The sequence below is a fragment of the Aotus nancymaae genome, unplaced genomic scaffold (assembly GCF_030222135.1).
Source record: "Aotus nancymaae isolate 86718 unplaced genomic scaffold, 86718_ANA_hifiasm-v0.15.2.pri h1tg000051l, whole genome shotgun sequence".
NCBI classification, from domain to species: domain Eukaryota; kingdom Metazoa; phylum Chordata; class Mammalia; order Primates; family Aotidae; genus Aotus; species Aotus nancymaae.
The window spans coordinates 8,998,158-9,012,179 of NW_026988465.1; the positions used below are offsets into that span (position 1 = coordinate 8,998,158).

The 14,022-nt window shown below is 39.6% G+C and overlaps 1 protein-coding gene across 5 annotated transcripts in view; it reads left to right on the forward strand.

The window, feature by feature from the left end:
• Positions 1-14,022, forward strand: part of HIVEP1 (HIVEP zinc finger 1) — a 149,395-nt gene that overhangs the window by 5,021 nt on the left and 130,352 nt on the right. For all 5 annotated transcript variants that reach the window (XM_064362983.1, XM_064362980.1, XM_064362982.1 and 2 more), the window contains exon 2: positions 2,095-2,237. In XM_064362983.1, the coding sequence (XP_064219053.1) occupies positions 2,198-2,237 (40 nt within the window). In that variant the 5' untranslated portion in view covers positions 2,095-2,197. The remainder of the gene's footprint in view (positions 1-2,094; positions 2,238-14,022) is intronic.

Consider the following 14,022-nt stretch of genomic DNA (forward strand, 5'->3'; position numbering starts at 1 on the left):
CAATGCTGCTGTCTTTGGAAATCCCCACTTCCCCCCGCAAGGATTTAAACATGGGATGGACAGCTAGGGACAGTGGGTAGGCAGTGAACTGGGTAGCAGAAAGCCTTTACGGATTGGGAATGTGCCTATTTTACATTTATGCTCTGGATCTCATGGGATCACATGATTGGATTACAGTCAGAGTTCACGCTTTAAAAACTTCCAAATATCGTTACCATTTAAAAGCTTTAAGTTTAACAAGGAACTGAGTTAAGCAATCATACAATTTATTTGGTTCTGATGTGTCTCAATTCTTTATTGAATCAGAACCTTCCCGAATCAGATAGTGGTTGTTTCTTTAGTGCAGGGAGTGGAGGAACCCTATCTTTTATAGATCGCTTAGCACAGTGCTAGCTGAAATACGTAGCTGGACCATCATATTTTTTGTATTGTTTCCCATGTAGTTAAAAATTGCAAATAATTTTGTGCTGAGCTGACATATCTCGGGGATAAAATACTGAAATTAATTGTCGCCTTATTTACCTTCTATTTCTTTATTATGATGAAACCATAAATTTCTAAAACCTTATGCTAGGATGTTAGACACATTCCTTCCCAACGCTTAATAGTTCAGCGTTTTTGTGTGATAGGCAAAGCGTCTACAATGTTTAGTCCTCCTTATAAGGTGGGTAATATTTCCTAGTTTTACAGTTGGGAAATCTGATTTTCAGAGAAATTAACCTGAACAAGGCCATACAGTAAGGGGTAAAGCCTGGCTTGGAATCCACTCTAGTTTGGCACCAAGATAAGTAGTCATGAGTTGCTGTGTAATACAGCCTTTTGAAAACAATCCTGAAAGTAGATTTTAGCTCCACAAAAGAAATAAGCACTGTTTGTGACTGAGTCATGTAGTACCGCATTCTTTAGTTGCTGATCTTGGGCAAGTTACTTATCCTCCCATTTGTGTTCTTTAATTTGTAAGATAAATAGACGATAGCTACCTTCTTAGTTATTGTTAAGATTAAATTAGGGAATGTGTAGAAAGTACACAGGCACATAGGTTCTCAGTAAGTGTTCTCTTGTCTTCTATGGTACCACATATAACAAAAGCTTTAAGCCTACTGTTCTATTCTGGTGTCTTTGCTTAATGACTAAACATTGTTTCATGTTTAGCAGTGACATAATGGGCTTTGCTTATCAGCTTTCTGGCAATAAGTTAAAACTAAAATTTCAGCTTTAGAATCCTTGAGAATCTTGTGGAAGAGTCTGAAGTGGCTGATTTGGGGAGATAGGTGATTCAGTTTTGGATCGTTCTTGTCTTGGCCTATTGTATTTCAGATCACTGTGGTTTAAAATGTGTAAGTCAGGGCAGGCTAGATTATGCTGCAGTAACAAATAATTCTCAAACCGCACTGACTTAAGCAAACAAAAAAGTGTTTCTTGTTCATGTTGTGTGGTCTTGTGGGGTTAGCGGGAACTCGCCTTTGTGGTGGTGTCAGATGATTTGTTGTCTGTAGCAGTCCTGATCCCATGGCAGAGAGAGAAGAGCAAGCTCTGGAGGAGCTTGCTGTGATTACTAAATGCTCCAGCCTGGAAGTGAAGTCTCATTCGCTCACAGGTCATTAGCTACAACTCCTCACACCAGCGAGGCAGAAAGTTTGGTCCTACCATGAACCTAGAAGGGAGGTCTGGGATAACTGGGAGCAGCCACAATAGCAACCCCATGTATTAACTGAGTTAACTCTAAAACAAGATGAACAAGACATTGTCCCTGCCCCTATGAATGGGCAGCTTTACTATATATGCATAACATAATCCTTTTGTAGCCTGATGGGATACTTTACTTGTACCTGGTATTGTCATTTTAAAACAAAGTGAGTTTTAATTCTTGTCTGATAAAGATATGATTTTTTTTTCATTTTCTTAATGAGAAATCGCAGATATTGACAAAATGACCTGTGTTTAATTAAAAGTTACTGAGTAATCTTTTGCAGTGGCGCCCAGCTTGGTTACTTTTTCTTGAGTTTAGGTTAGTGCTCTGCTAGTAATAACTTTTAGAGTATCTTTTTCCTCTAAAGGTAGTAAAATGTGCTGCTTTTTTTTTTTCTTTTTCAGCACATGGATTAATTGATGTATGTTGAGTTTATGGAGCTACCTTTTGGTGACTTGCTTTATCCACAGTTTTTAAGAAGAAAAAGAAGCTCTTGAGTCAAAGAAGATGCCTCGAACTAAACAAATTCATCCCAGAAATCTAAGAGGTAAGGCTTTGCATTAAGTAGAAATAAGACTTGCCATAAATCTTTTAATAAAGTATCTCTTTGGTGACAGGAATGGCAGTTTGTTAGATATTGATCCTGCCTTGTGGCGAGCTCTTTTTCTCTCATTCATTTCCAGCTGTCCTGCATAATTCCTGTGTCTCAGGACATACTTAATAAATATCTGTGAATGAATTAATTGAATTTGATGAAATTACAGTGCCATCCTTCCAAACCATTAGATGGGGTATTAAAGGCTGATAGTCGCTGTTTCTTAATAGGGACCATATTTGGATCAAGGAGTCTGAAATTGATGGTTAAATATTCTTTGCCAACTGGATCATTATGAATTTTATGCTTTTTTTTCCACTCCTTTTCCATACTTTTGAGGTTTATTTTTGTACTGCTCTATCAGTTAGATTAACAAGAAGTGAGGAGAGTTGTAGGCATTCACTCAGACCCTTTGCGGAAGTCAAGCAAATTGAGTTATTTTCTGCGAAGAAGCAGTGGATCGGAAATATGTATATGATACGCATTTCACACAAAGACAGAAAAGTGTGTGTTTTCCACCAACCACGAATACTTTTAACAGTAGAAAAGTAAATGTATTCTAGCTTCTTGTTTAAAAAGATTTGTATTGATCTCATGTGTTTTATCGATGGTGAATAGCAATTATCTTTTATATTTTATTTCAGGAGATAAGAATGTAGTAGTGTTAAAAAAAAAACTACTAAAGCAAATAATTCCAACTAAGTATGGTGTTTAATGAAACACTTACCATTACAGAAAAAAAGTTTCTGAAGCATATGTAGGGGAGAAGTGACTTAAAAATCAAGTAGATTAACTTGAAATGTTTCTTGGTGAAACCAATCTGGCTAGTCACTGTAAGGTGATTTCAAAATGCGGTCAATTTAATGGCCTGTGTGAATCTGGAAGTTGTGCTTGTTTCCTGTCTAGAAATCTCTGTTGCCACAGGTGGATGCCTCAGCCCAAGTTCAAATTGATGATTGTAGTAACCAGTGTTCAATGAGGTGGAGATTTAGATGACAACATTAGGTGTAGTATGTGGAAATTCGAGTTTTTTAGAGTCATAAAGAAAATGTTGAAAATTGAATGTGTGTTTGCCTGTCTCCCTCCCTAGAATCTGAACTCCCTAAAATAGAGACTCATTCTCATTACTGTAGGAAAAGCCTCCGCACCCAAGGGTGCCAGCTGAGGTGGGCATTTGGAGACATGGGCCCTACTTTATCTGTCCAGGGAGGGCACCCTGTTCCAGTTTGCACAAGCGCAGCGTATAGATGAGCAGCAGCCCTAGCCCAGCACATTCCCGGCAGCTAATGGCAGCCCAAATATTTGTTGAAGGAATGAGCACATGCATTGATCTGAAGGTATTATTTATTAGGTCATAATAAACATAGTAACATTTTTCATATTTAAAATATATAGTCATAATATTCTAGATAAAATGACTGTCCTGAGAAATGCAGATTTTCAGACCATAGGCTCTTTTCCTTTCTGTATCAAATAAATGTTCAGCTCAGCACGTTTCTTACCACCTTCACATACCATTGTTCTGGTGATAGGGATAAAATGATGATAAAACAGATCCTGAAAGGAGTATGGAGTTGAGGAGGGGATAGGTAAACATATAATTGTGTAACATGGTGAGAAATGAACAGTATGGAGATTCCACAGAGGTATGGAGATTCCACAGAGGTAGGGAGCCATATTTTGTCCCCATTGTAGTGGGGGCAGTTTGGAGTCAAGCAGAATGATGATTTAGGGAAGGGAAGTTAGCACCTGGATTTGGTTCTTCATGCTGGGAAATTGTCTGTGAAGCTGACAAGGCAGAGCATGTGCATTTCATTCTGGAGTAGGAGCTTGTGAAGTAACCTGGGGACTCTGAGCAACTTTAAATTGTTCTCCATTTCTGGAGAGTAAGAAGTTCTATTCAGGAGGGACAGGGGAGAGACAGAGAGGCGGGCGATTGGAGTGGGAGAATGAGGAGGAATCAGATCAGGAAAGACCCTCAAGTTTGAGCCTACATTTCATATGTAGAGTTATGAGTTTTAATAAGAACACTTGCTTCTTTCCTAAAATTAAGATATTTTTAGAGTTTTCAAAAAGAACTTGAAATCAATTGGGTCTGACTTGTCTGTGAGGGTCTAGAAAGTTTCTTGACTAAGGTAGTTAAGAACTCTCAGCCACTAAAGAAAAGGTTGAAGTAGATTAGCACCAGAAAGCATACTAAAGCCCCCTCAGTGGGACTTCTGATGGGGCTGGGGAAGACTTCTGGGAAGAGGCGGCTTCTGAGCCAGCGTAGCTCACTCTGTAGCAGGGGATGCAGTGAAGCTCTCAGTGGGTCCCCCTGGATAACCCTGAGTAAGCAAAGGCATAGAGGAGATGGTGCTAAGTGGTGACACCTGGAAACTTCCGCTCTCCTTCTCACAGTGTCTGTGAGGACTCTAGCACTGGGAAGGATGTGGGGGTGAAAGTAAGCAGGTAACCGTCAGCTACTGAGATTAATTTTTGAGCGGCTCTCTTCTGTCTCATTGTGACAGTTTGGAATATCAGGTTTGTTTTGCCCTACTTGTGATCCACTGCTTTGGTTTACTAGACGGCATCTCTAATACGATGAGATAAGAAATGTGGGGAGAGGAAATTGGGAGACCAGAAGAGGCGTCACAGCCCAGCTTGCCCTCGCTGTTTCTGCGGTCAGCTCAGGAATTTTCACGAAACCCATTACCTCTCTTTTTTGAGACAGTCTCACTCTGTCGCCAGGCTGCAGTGCAGTGGTGTGATCCTGGCTCACTGCAACCTCCGCCTCGTGGGTTCAAGCAATTCTCCTTTCTCAGCGTCTGGAGTAGTTGGGGCTACAGGTGCACCACCACACCCAGTCAATTTTTGTAGTTTTAGTAGAGATGGGATTTCACCATTTTGGCCAGGATGGTCTTGATCTCTTGATCTTATGATCCACCCACCTTGGCCTCCCAAAGTGCTGGGATTACAGGCGTGAGCCACCGCGCCTGGCCCCCCTTGCTTCTTTTGAGGCTTCCTGGGGAAATAGTTTGTGAAATATTTGTCTTGTGCTTGGTAATTAAGTCAGTATTAAAACACAGATACTTTATACTTTCTCAAATTATATATTTTTTATACTTCCATGGCAGTTTCACATCTTAGAATATAATCTTTCTTTGATTTATTCTTGGTTCTCCTGCTGGGATAGATATATCCCTATGGATGTGCAAAGCCACAGGGTAACGTGTCTTTCAGGAACATGAATGTTGCTTGGGGAAAAATACATATACTTGTCTGTGCATACACACATATACACATGTTGAAGTATTAGACAAGTATAAAAATGACCAATACTAGGATCTATCGTGGAAGAGTATAGAAAGTTTGCATGGATTTGAAAATTAGGCCTGCATAGAGTGCTTTCATAAGGAGATGGAGTGTATACTTCTTTGCTCTTAGAGGTTCTTTAGTAGGAAAAGTTTAAGAAGAATTGTTAGGTGAAGGGCAGGAGACAAATTGGGGACATAATAAGACTGTCAGATTCAATGGGTGACTGCGGTTTTGTTGAATTCAGTCTCTTCACCCTTGGCCCAGTAAACTAGATAGAATCAGTTCTCCATGCCTATTTCCCATCTGTGGGAAACAGGATGGGTGCAGTTTTAACACCGACCTGCATCCTTTGTGAGGTTGAAGAATTTTGAAGGAGCACGAGAGAGGCACTTGATGTTCAGAAGAAAGGTTTAGCATGTTGTCCTAGGTTCCATGGCGAAGGATCACACCTGACTGCATGGGGTGGCTCCTCCGCATGGTCTTGGTGAGTTGACAGAGGGGCAGTGGGGCAGTGTCAACTCACCATGTCGCCCAGCCATCATTCCTTATTCATTGTTGCTCTCTGGAGGGGTTGTCTCCACCACCTTCTCAGGTCTTCACTTGGACTGTTGGGGAATGTGGAATGGAAGAGTTGGTGACTTGCAGGGGGTTCCATGCCAGTTCTGTTGTGATAAAGGGGTCTGTGTTCTGCCACTCATTATTGCTGATATGTTTCAAAGCTTTGAAAAAAAGGAAAAGAAGTGTTACCTATTTTAGTTGTATTTGGGCCTAAGGTTTCAAAGCCTCATTTCCTTTAAGATTGGAAGCCAGTGTGGAAGATACTAAGTATTAACCTTTTGCAAAACATATTTTGAAAATTTGGTGTAGCTGTTTTTCATTTTTATTGGTTGAGTTTATTTAGCTGTGAACACCCTGCCAAAATGAGAACTCTTTTCCGGTCCGAGAACCAGATTTCTTTTTTCTTTTCTTTTCTTTCTTTCTTTTTTTTTTTCAAGACAGTCTCATTCTGTCGCCCAAGCAGGAGTGCAATGGTGTGATCCTGGCTCACTGTAACCTCTGCCTCCCAGGTTCCAGCGATTCTCCTGCCTCAGCCTCCTGAGTAGCTGGGACTACAGGCGTGCACCACCACAGCCGGCTAATTTTTTATATTTTTAGTAGAGACAGGGTTTTGCCATGTTGGCCAGGCTGGTCTCGAACTTCTAACCTCAGGTGATCCACCTGCCTCAAAAAGTGCTGGGATTACAGGCATGAGCCACCATCCCTGGCCCAGATTTCTTAAAATGTGAGAAGTAGCGCTGAGGAAGGTGATCAGATCATGGCCTTGATGAACACGTGGGGTCACTTTCCACAGTTGACCTTCTTGTTCTCCATGGCATCTTGTGCATAGTTATTTGCCATTTCAGGAGCTCAGTGTGCAAATCCAGTATTTCTGTGCTTGGTCATCTTTCTGGAAGGTACCTCTTCTCCATTTCCATTTCCATTTCTGCTGTTTGCTTTGTATGGGAGCTGTCTCTGCTAAAGATTTCACCTCTCCTTTGAGTTTTTTTCCCCCATTCCCTGTTCTCTTCTCTTGTCAGATACCCTCCTCCCCTCCACAGACGTGCCCTGGGTCTCCTTTGCTTGTGTCCACATGTGCCTTCTTGTACTTACGATATTACATCATAATCATTCTTCTTCAGGTCTGTTATCTTAGTGAGATTATAATATGTCAGAAGAGACCATTTTGGTCATCTGTGCACAACAAAAGAATATTTAGTTGTTAACTTTTTTTTGAGACGGAGTTTTGCTTTTGTTGCCCAGGCTGGAGTGCAATGGCGTGATCTCGGCTCACTGCAACCTCTGCCTCCTGTCTTCAAGGGATTCTGCCTCAGCCTTCCAAGTAGCTGGGATTACAGGCGTGTGCCACCATGCCTGGCTCATTTTGTATTTTTAGTAGAGACAAGGTTTCACCATGTTGGCCAGGCTGGTCTTGAACTCCTGACCTCAAGTGATCCACCCTTGGATCACTTGAGGGTGTGATCTGTAATCTCAGCCTCCCAAAGAGCTGGGACTACAGGCATGAGTCACTTTCCTGGCCTGGTTGTGTTAACTTTTTTAGCAAACTAGAGGGGTTGAGATGATTTACACTCAGGAAATTTGTTTGCATTTTTGAACTTGAGTAGGAAATGCTTCTTCCAATATTTGGTAGCTTCTGATTAAAAACTTGTGGTAATTTTAATTGCCTGAACAGATAAATCAGGTGGTTATTACTAACTTTTATATGAAATTTTACTTCATATACAGATTTTCTATAGTTTATGCCTTTGGTGCATTTAATTGTCATAAAGGTAAAGAGTTTGGCCTCATGCTGTTGCTGATTTGCTGTGTGGTTTGTTTCCTTGTGTGTAAAATGGAGATAATGTGTGAAGATGAGATGACATAGCAAATGTAAGCATTTGCCACAGTGCCTGACGCAGGGTGCACGCTCAATCCGGAGAGCTACTACTTTCTATAAAAAACTGGTTTGTGTCAAACTCCTGGGTTCCATGTGCTTCATAAACACAGGAAACAGGAATATCTACATACAGTCTGTAAATGCATAGTAGGCTGCACATGTGCTCAACATTAATTACTGACACATCACATTCTTGTTCTGACTACTCAAGGCTTGGGATCTCGGGGGAGAGAAGTCAGTGCAGAAAATAATTTGGGAAGGAATATTCTTACCCAATGTGCTGCTCCTTCCATTTTTCCACTTAAACTCATTCAGGCCTCACCTCATGACAGTGTTAGATGAGGTTAAGCAGAGTATTTGTCTTCATTTAGTTCTCAAGAAACAGGTTCTGAGGGCTTCTATTTTATTGTTGAACTCTTTTTAAAAAAAATGTCGGTATCACAGATCCTGCGGGATTGAAGTGAAGTGTTCTCCTTAGGTTCCAAGATGGCAGCCGTCTCTCTGTCCCCTTCTCCGCTTCTGGGTAACAGAAGAGAAGCCCAGCTGGGGTTGCAGATTTAATCTGATTAAGATGAATGTTTTCATTTGCTATCAATTGTGGGCCTACTCCAGTGGTTGTTTTACAAAGTCTACTACCATGAATAAAATCTTAGGTTTACTTGTTATGTAGGGATTATCTTGTTTAGCTTATAAGTGGAGTAGGTTTAATTTTGATGATTTTCAGATGGAATTCCAGCTGTTTAAGCATCGTTTTTTCACATTTGAATGTTAGTTAGGTCAGCAGTTCCATGCTGACAGCCTTAAGATTTGAGAAATCAGAAATCTTGTAGTGGAAACAACCCCATGGCTTATTTCAAAAACAAAAACAAAAGAAATTCTCTATACTGTAGCTAGAAAGGAAATAAGTGATAATTTAAAAAATAATTTTTGTTAATATGGGTGAAAAAGTTATTAGGAGCTATCATGTAAATCGCTGACATTATTTAGGTTGAGTAGGATAAAAATATGAAAATGGAGTTAATATAGCAAGGCTCCTCTTTTTTTTTTGCAGATAATTATTTTCAGCTCATGTTGAGAGCTTATTTGATGCTTTCTGAATGCTTATTAATGTTAGCCAAATGCTTGTTTCTTTTTAAAAGCAAATACAAAATGTAATAATATGATTAACTAGAGTAATGATTTTATTTTAGAACATCTTTGTACAAAATATGTTCTGTTGAGGTACAATCTTATCTTACCAGAGAATAGAAAGATACATAATTTGTATAAAATCTCCTATCATAGAAAAACATTTTAAGCTTCACATTTAAACTGGTGATAATTTAAGCAAGTCTGGCCAAAAATTGATTCTTGTATTATGCAGAAAAGTATTTTTTGAATCAATAAGTGCTTTACTTTCTCATTTACATATTTAACTCTTTAAAAACATTTTTTGCAGTGCTCTTCTGCATATTAATACTTTGCTCATTACAGGTAATGCTGTTATACTGTAACCATTGTTCACTATAGCACAAAAACTTATAACCAAGTAGAGACCTTCTTCTTGGTGCTCAAGTCATTCTTGGAGAAAGAAGCTCTTTTTGACCATGAGGCTTTAGGCTTACATTTGGTGTAGAATTACATTGATTTTGATTTTTTTTTTATTTGCAATGAGAAGTGGCCAGAAGGTTCTTAGAAATTTTCTATGATGAATTTTGTTGTAGAAAATATTCCAAGGCTGTGCTGAGATGCAAGGTATTGAAAAAATAGAAAGTGATAACAAAATGGTTGGCTACTATTGTAATTAGATAGCAGTCCCTAAGCATGAAATGGAACCGTACTGTTTAAGAGTTACACCTACTTAATACTGAGCTTGATTTTTATGGTCCTTACCTGTTTCTCTCCACAGTATTTCTGTGTGCCTATGTGAGTAGAGTATGAATTTAACCAAACATACTTAGTATTTCATACTTTAAAGTGTGCTTATATATGTTTATCTTCAAACTCTTTCAGATTTGCCAGTGAAGAAAAAGATAGGATGAGCATACGACTGCTTAACAGTTATAGTATCCAGATGGAAATAGTTTAAATATGTAATTAGGGTAGTATTTGATAGTTTTAAGATAAAGAGAAAAATTAACGGGGCTGATACACAGGGACTTGGAAGGTGGTTGGTTAAGCCATGCCAGTAGTGAACCAAGGCGCTCCCTTATGTTCCTGGCTTCTTATGTGCCTCTCTGAGAGAATTACACGCATTTTACAGCAGGAAGGATGGATCTTGGAGGTCATTTAGTTCAGCCTCCTCATTTTACAGATGGGAGGGGCCAGTGGCAAGGGGGAGGTGTTTGTTGTTTTTTTTTTGCGGCAGTCTTGCTTGGTTGCCAGGCTGGAGTGCAGTGGCGCGATCGCAGCTCACTGCAACCTGGGAGGTGGTTTTATGTAGGTTTTATGATGATAAAAAGAGCAAACCTTTCCACAGGTCTCTACTAGGCTCTGTTCAGAGTGCTTTTCATGTCTGCTCGTTGGATTCCTACAGCTACCCGAGACAGGTACTATTATGATTCCCATTTTATAGATGTGGGAATGAGGCACAGAGATTGCTGTTTGCCCAGGATCACTCAGCTAGGAGTCTGCAGTGCTTTTGCTCCTAACCATCATGCTTATACTTGCTGATGTTGATAGTAGAAAGTTCTTTCCTGATTAGTAAGAGTTTGGAAATGCTCTCCATCCCAGTTAATGAAAAAAAGCTTGCTAAGCATAGCACACAGAGCTGAGGTTATTTAGGAGGTCAGAACTTGAAGGATTTTTTTCCTTAAGCCTTTAATTGTTCAGAATCGATTTCAAGTTGTATGTGTATATATTACTCCAAGTTAGATTTGCTATCACAAACAGACTAGGGAATTTCCAAGCTCTTCAAGAGAGAAAGAATAGTTGTCTCGTCCAAGACGTTTGCTTACGTGATTTGCTTTGTTATATAGTTGGAAGTAGAAATGTTTTACTTAAAATGGAGAATGCCAGTGTTTAAGTGGGAATCTCTGCCTAACAGTTGAAATTTCGGACATGAAGTCTTAGAAAATATTTTGGGGAAGCTAATTTGTGAAAACATTAAAATTCTAAGCAAAATAATTAACATTCTATAATTTGTCTTCGTGTGGTAGATACAGTAGAATGTAGGAAAAGCGTCCTATTTCAGATGTATGGGTACGCTTCTTCCACACTGCAGGTAAAGAGCAAATACAGAACCATTTTTGGCCAAGGTCAGTGGCTCACGCCTATAATCCCAGCACTTTGGGAAGCTGAGGCAGGTGGATCACCTGATGTCAGGAGTTCAAGACCAGCCTAACCAACATGGCAAAACCCCGTCCCTACTAAAATACAAAAATTAGCCGAGCTTGTTGGTGGGCACCTGGAATCCCAGCTACTCTTGAGAGGCTGAGGCAGGAGAATCGCTTGAGCCTGGGAGGCATAGGTTGCAGTGAGCTGAAAACGTGCCATTGCACTCCAGCCTGGGCAACAAGAGTGAAACTCCATCTCAAAAAAAAAAAGTATCATTTTTATGGGACCAGAGCTAGGGAATTCTATTTGTATTCCAGGAGCAGTGAAAATGCTAGTAGACTATGGCTAGACTAAAAAGCTTGTACCTGCCCTCTTAAAATTTTTAATATATTGTGTCTCCAAATACAGGAAAATAAAAGATCTAAGAGCAACATAAAGGAACAAATATAATTTCAGGTTAGTATGTGCAGTATGGAATTCCCCACGGGAAAGTAGAGCAAAAAATAATCGGAGTGGAGTAAAGCAATGAGGAAATACCTCGTGGAGGAGTCAGCCTTCTTCTCAACTAAAACCCGAATGAGGAGGAGTTTTCAGATGGGTTTTTAAAGACAGGAAGCATATATTGGCAGAGAAAATAAGTTGTTTTTAGACTTTGGTAGAAGAATGAATGGGGGAAAATTATGCAGAAGTGATTGTTGGTTTAGTTTGCTTGGATAGAGTAGATTTCCCAGTGAACTTAAAACTCTAAGGAAGAAAAGAGGAAAGGAAACTTCTTAATGTGTGTGGTTTATATTTATGGTAATTACAAAATTACCAGGTCAAAGTGTTTTATACTGCTAGGTGGGTCATAAGTGTTTAAAGAAGATCAATCAGTGGTTAGACACTATCATGTTAAAATTAAAAAACAACCTTCACCCAAGGTCAGTATGATTTGTTGACATCCAGGAAACCTGATAACAGGGTAAAAGAATGAGGCAGCCATTTTTATTGTTTTTCCTATTTCAGAAGATCATCATGCCTGTGAACAAACCAGCAAAAGAGTAATATGACTTTGAGCGAATATCTTTATTTCTTCTTAGAGAACAAGGTGGGCAGGGGTTGGTGGGGTGATGTTGATTTGCAATTTACTTTTTAGTTCTAAATGGCTGTTATTCCAGGGTAGGGGTCAGTAAACCACTGACTAAATCCGATCCTCCACCTGTTTTTGTGAATAAAGTTTTATTGAGACATAGCCATGCCCATTTATTTACATACTGACTGTGGCTTCTTTCATGCAACAGTGGCAGAGTTGAGTGGCTGCTTATGGGTCATGAAGCCTAAAACATTTACTGTTTAATGCTTTACAGAAAAGTTTGCAGACTCCTGTTTGGGAAATAGAGAATTGACACATTTATTTATAAACCCTTTTCTAGTTGGGAATAAATGAGAATGCTTTATCTTTTAGAGGATTGCTGTAGGAATGAATTATTATAGGGGAACCTAGGTGTACTGCTTTAGTTAGTATGTGAGGGTCCGCTGCCTGCCAAGCATAAAGGAATTCACATTTGTTTGAGAACATGTCCCTTTACTTGTGGTTTTAAAATGAAGGGAATGCCTTAGAAGTCAAGTTAGTCTTGCGAGAAAAATTTAGTTCTTAATTTTCTGATACCAAGATCATGGATCTCAACCCAAAAGGCTTAAGATTGTTAGGGAGCCAACTGTTTAGTCAGGTAGAGAACTCTCCTTTTTAAAGTTGTGCTGTCTCCATCTAGTCATCTTTGTATTTAACTCAACTTGGCAGAAAACTACTGCAGGCAGTAGTTCCAATGCTGTACATCAGACATCTTGTGAAGGACTGTTCTTCAGCAAAATAGAGCTGTCTTTAAGAGGAGCGCCTTCTAAATGAGCCCTGTGAGGAAAGTCTTCCCTTGTGAGTGGAATGCCAGGTCTTGAGAATGGACCAGGTCATCTGAGTGATTGATAATTGCTACTAGCACATGAAGCATTGCAATTTGTATGTAGGTTGTGGGAAACGTGTTTAAACATCCAGTATGTCTGAATTCTGAGAAGTCCCTAAAACACTTCCTGTAATATCCTAATAATGCTTTGTTTCTGGTGGTTTTGGGAGAGTAGGATGAGAGTAGGGAAATGATATTTTTGTATTATGGTTTTGTTTTAATTTATTTTGCTTAAGTTTAAGGATAGGCTCGGTTGACCTCATAACTGTTGAGTTGTTTGGGGAATACTTTTGAAGGCAATGTTAATTCTCCGCAGATGAATTGGATCGTTAACCTCTTTATTTTGGTACATGCCTGTGTTAGCACATGGCTCAAAATAGTATGAAAATCAGTAACTGTTAATGTTTCCTTTCTTAGCAACAGGAAGAGCCCGTAGTGGTCACGAAATATGGTGGAATCAAAGGGCCACTTTGGGGGCTGTCACTCCTAAGCCTGTCTGGACTTCTGTGGCCTGGCTCTGACGTGTTGGACATGTGTGGAGTTCACCACCTCTGTGTCTGTCTTCCAGGAAATTTATAGTTGAAGATATAAAGGCCATAATGGCTTACACATGAAAGTCTAGACAGCTGTACAAATACTTGATGAGTGAGCATGTAAGGAAATATTCAGTTAACATATATAAGGAGATGTATGACTGCATAGCCAAGGGGTTTAATGCCTTATTTGTCCTTCTGTATGTTGACAGTTTAGGTTGATCTACTATGTTTTGATGGAATTCATGCCATATGTGTGATGAGTTATATATTCAGCATTC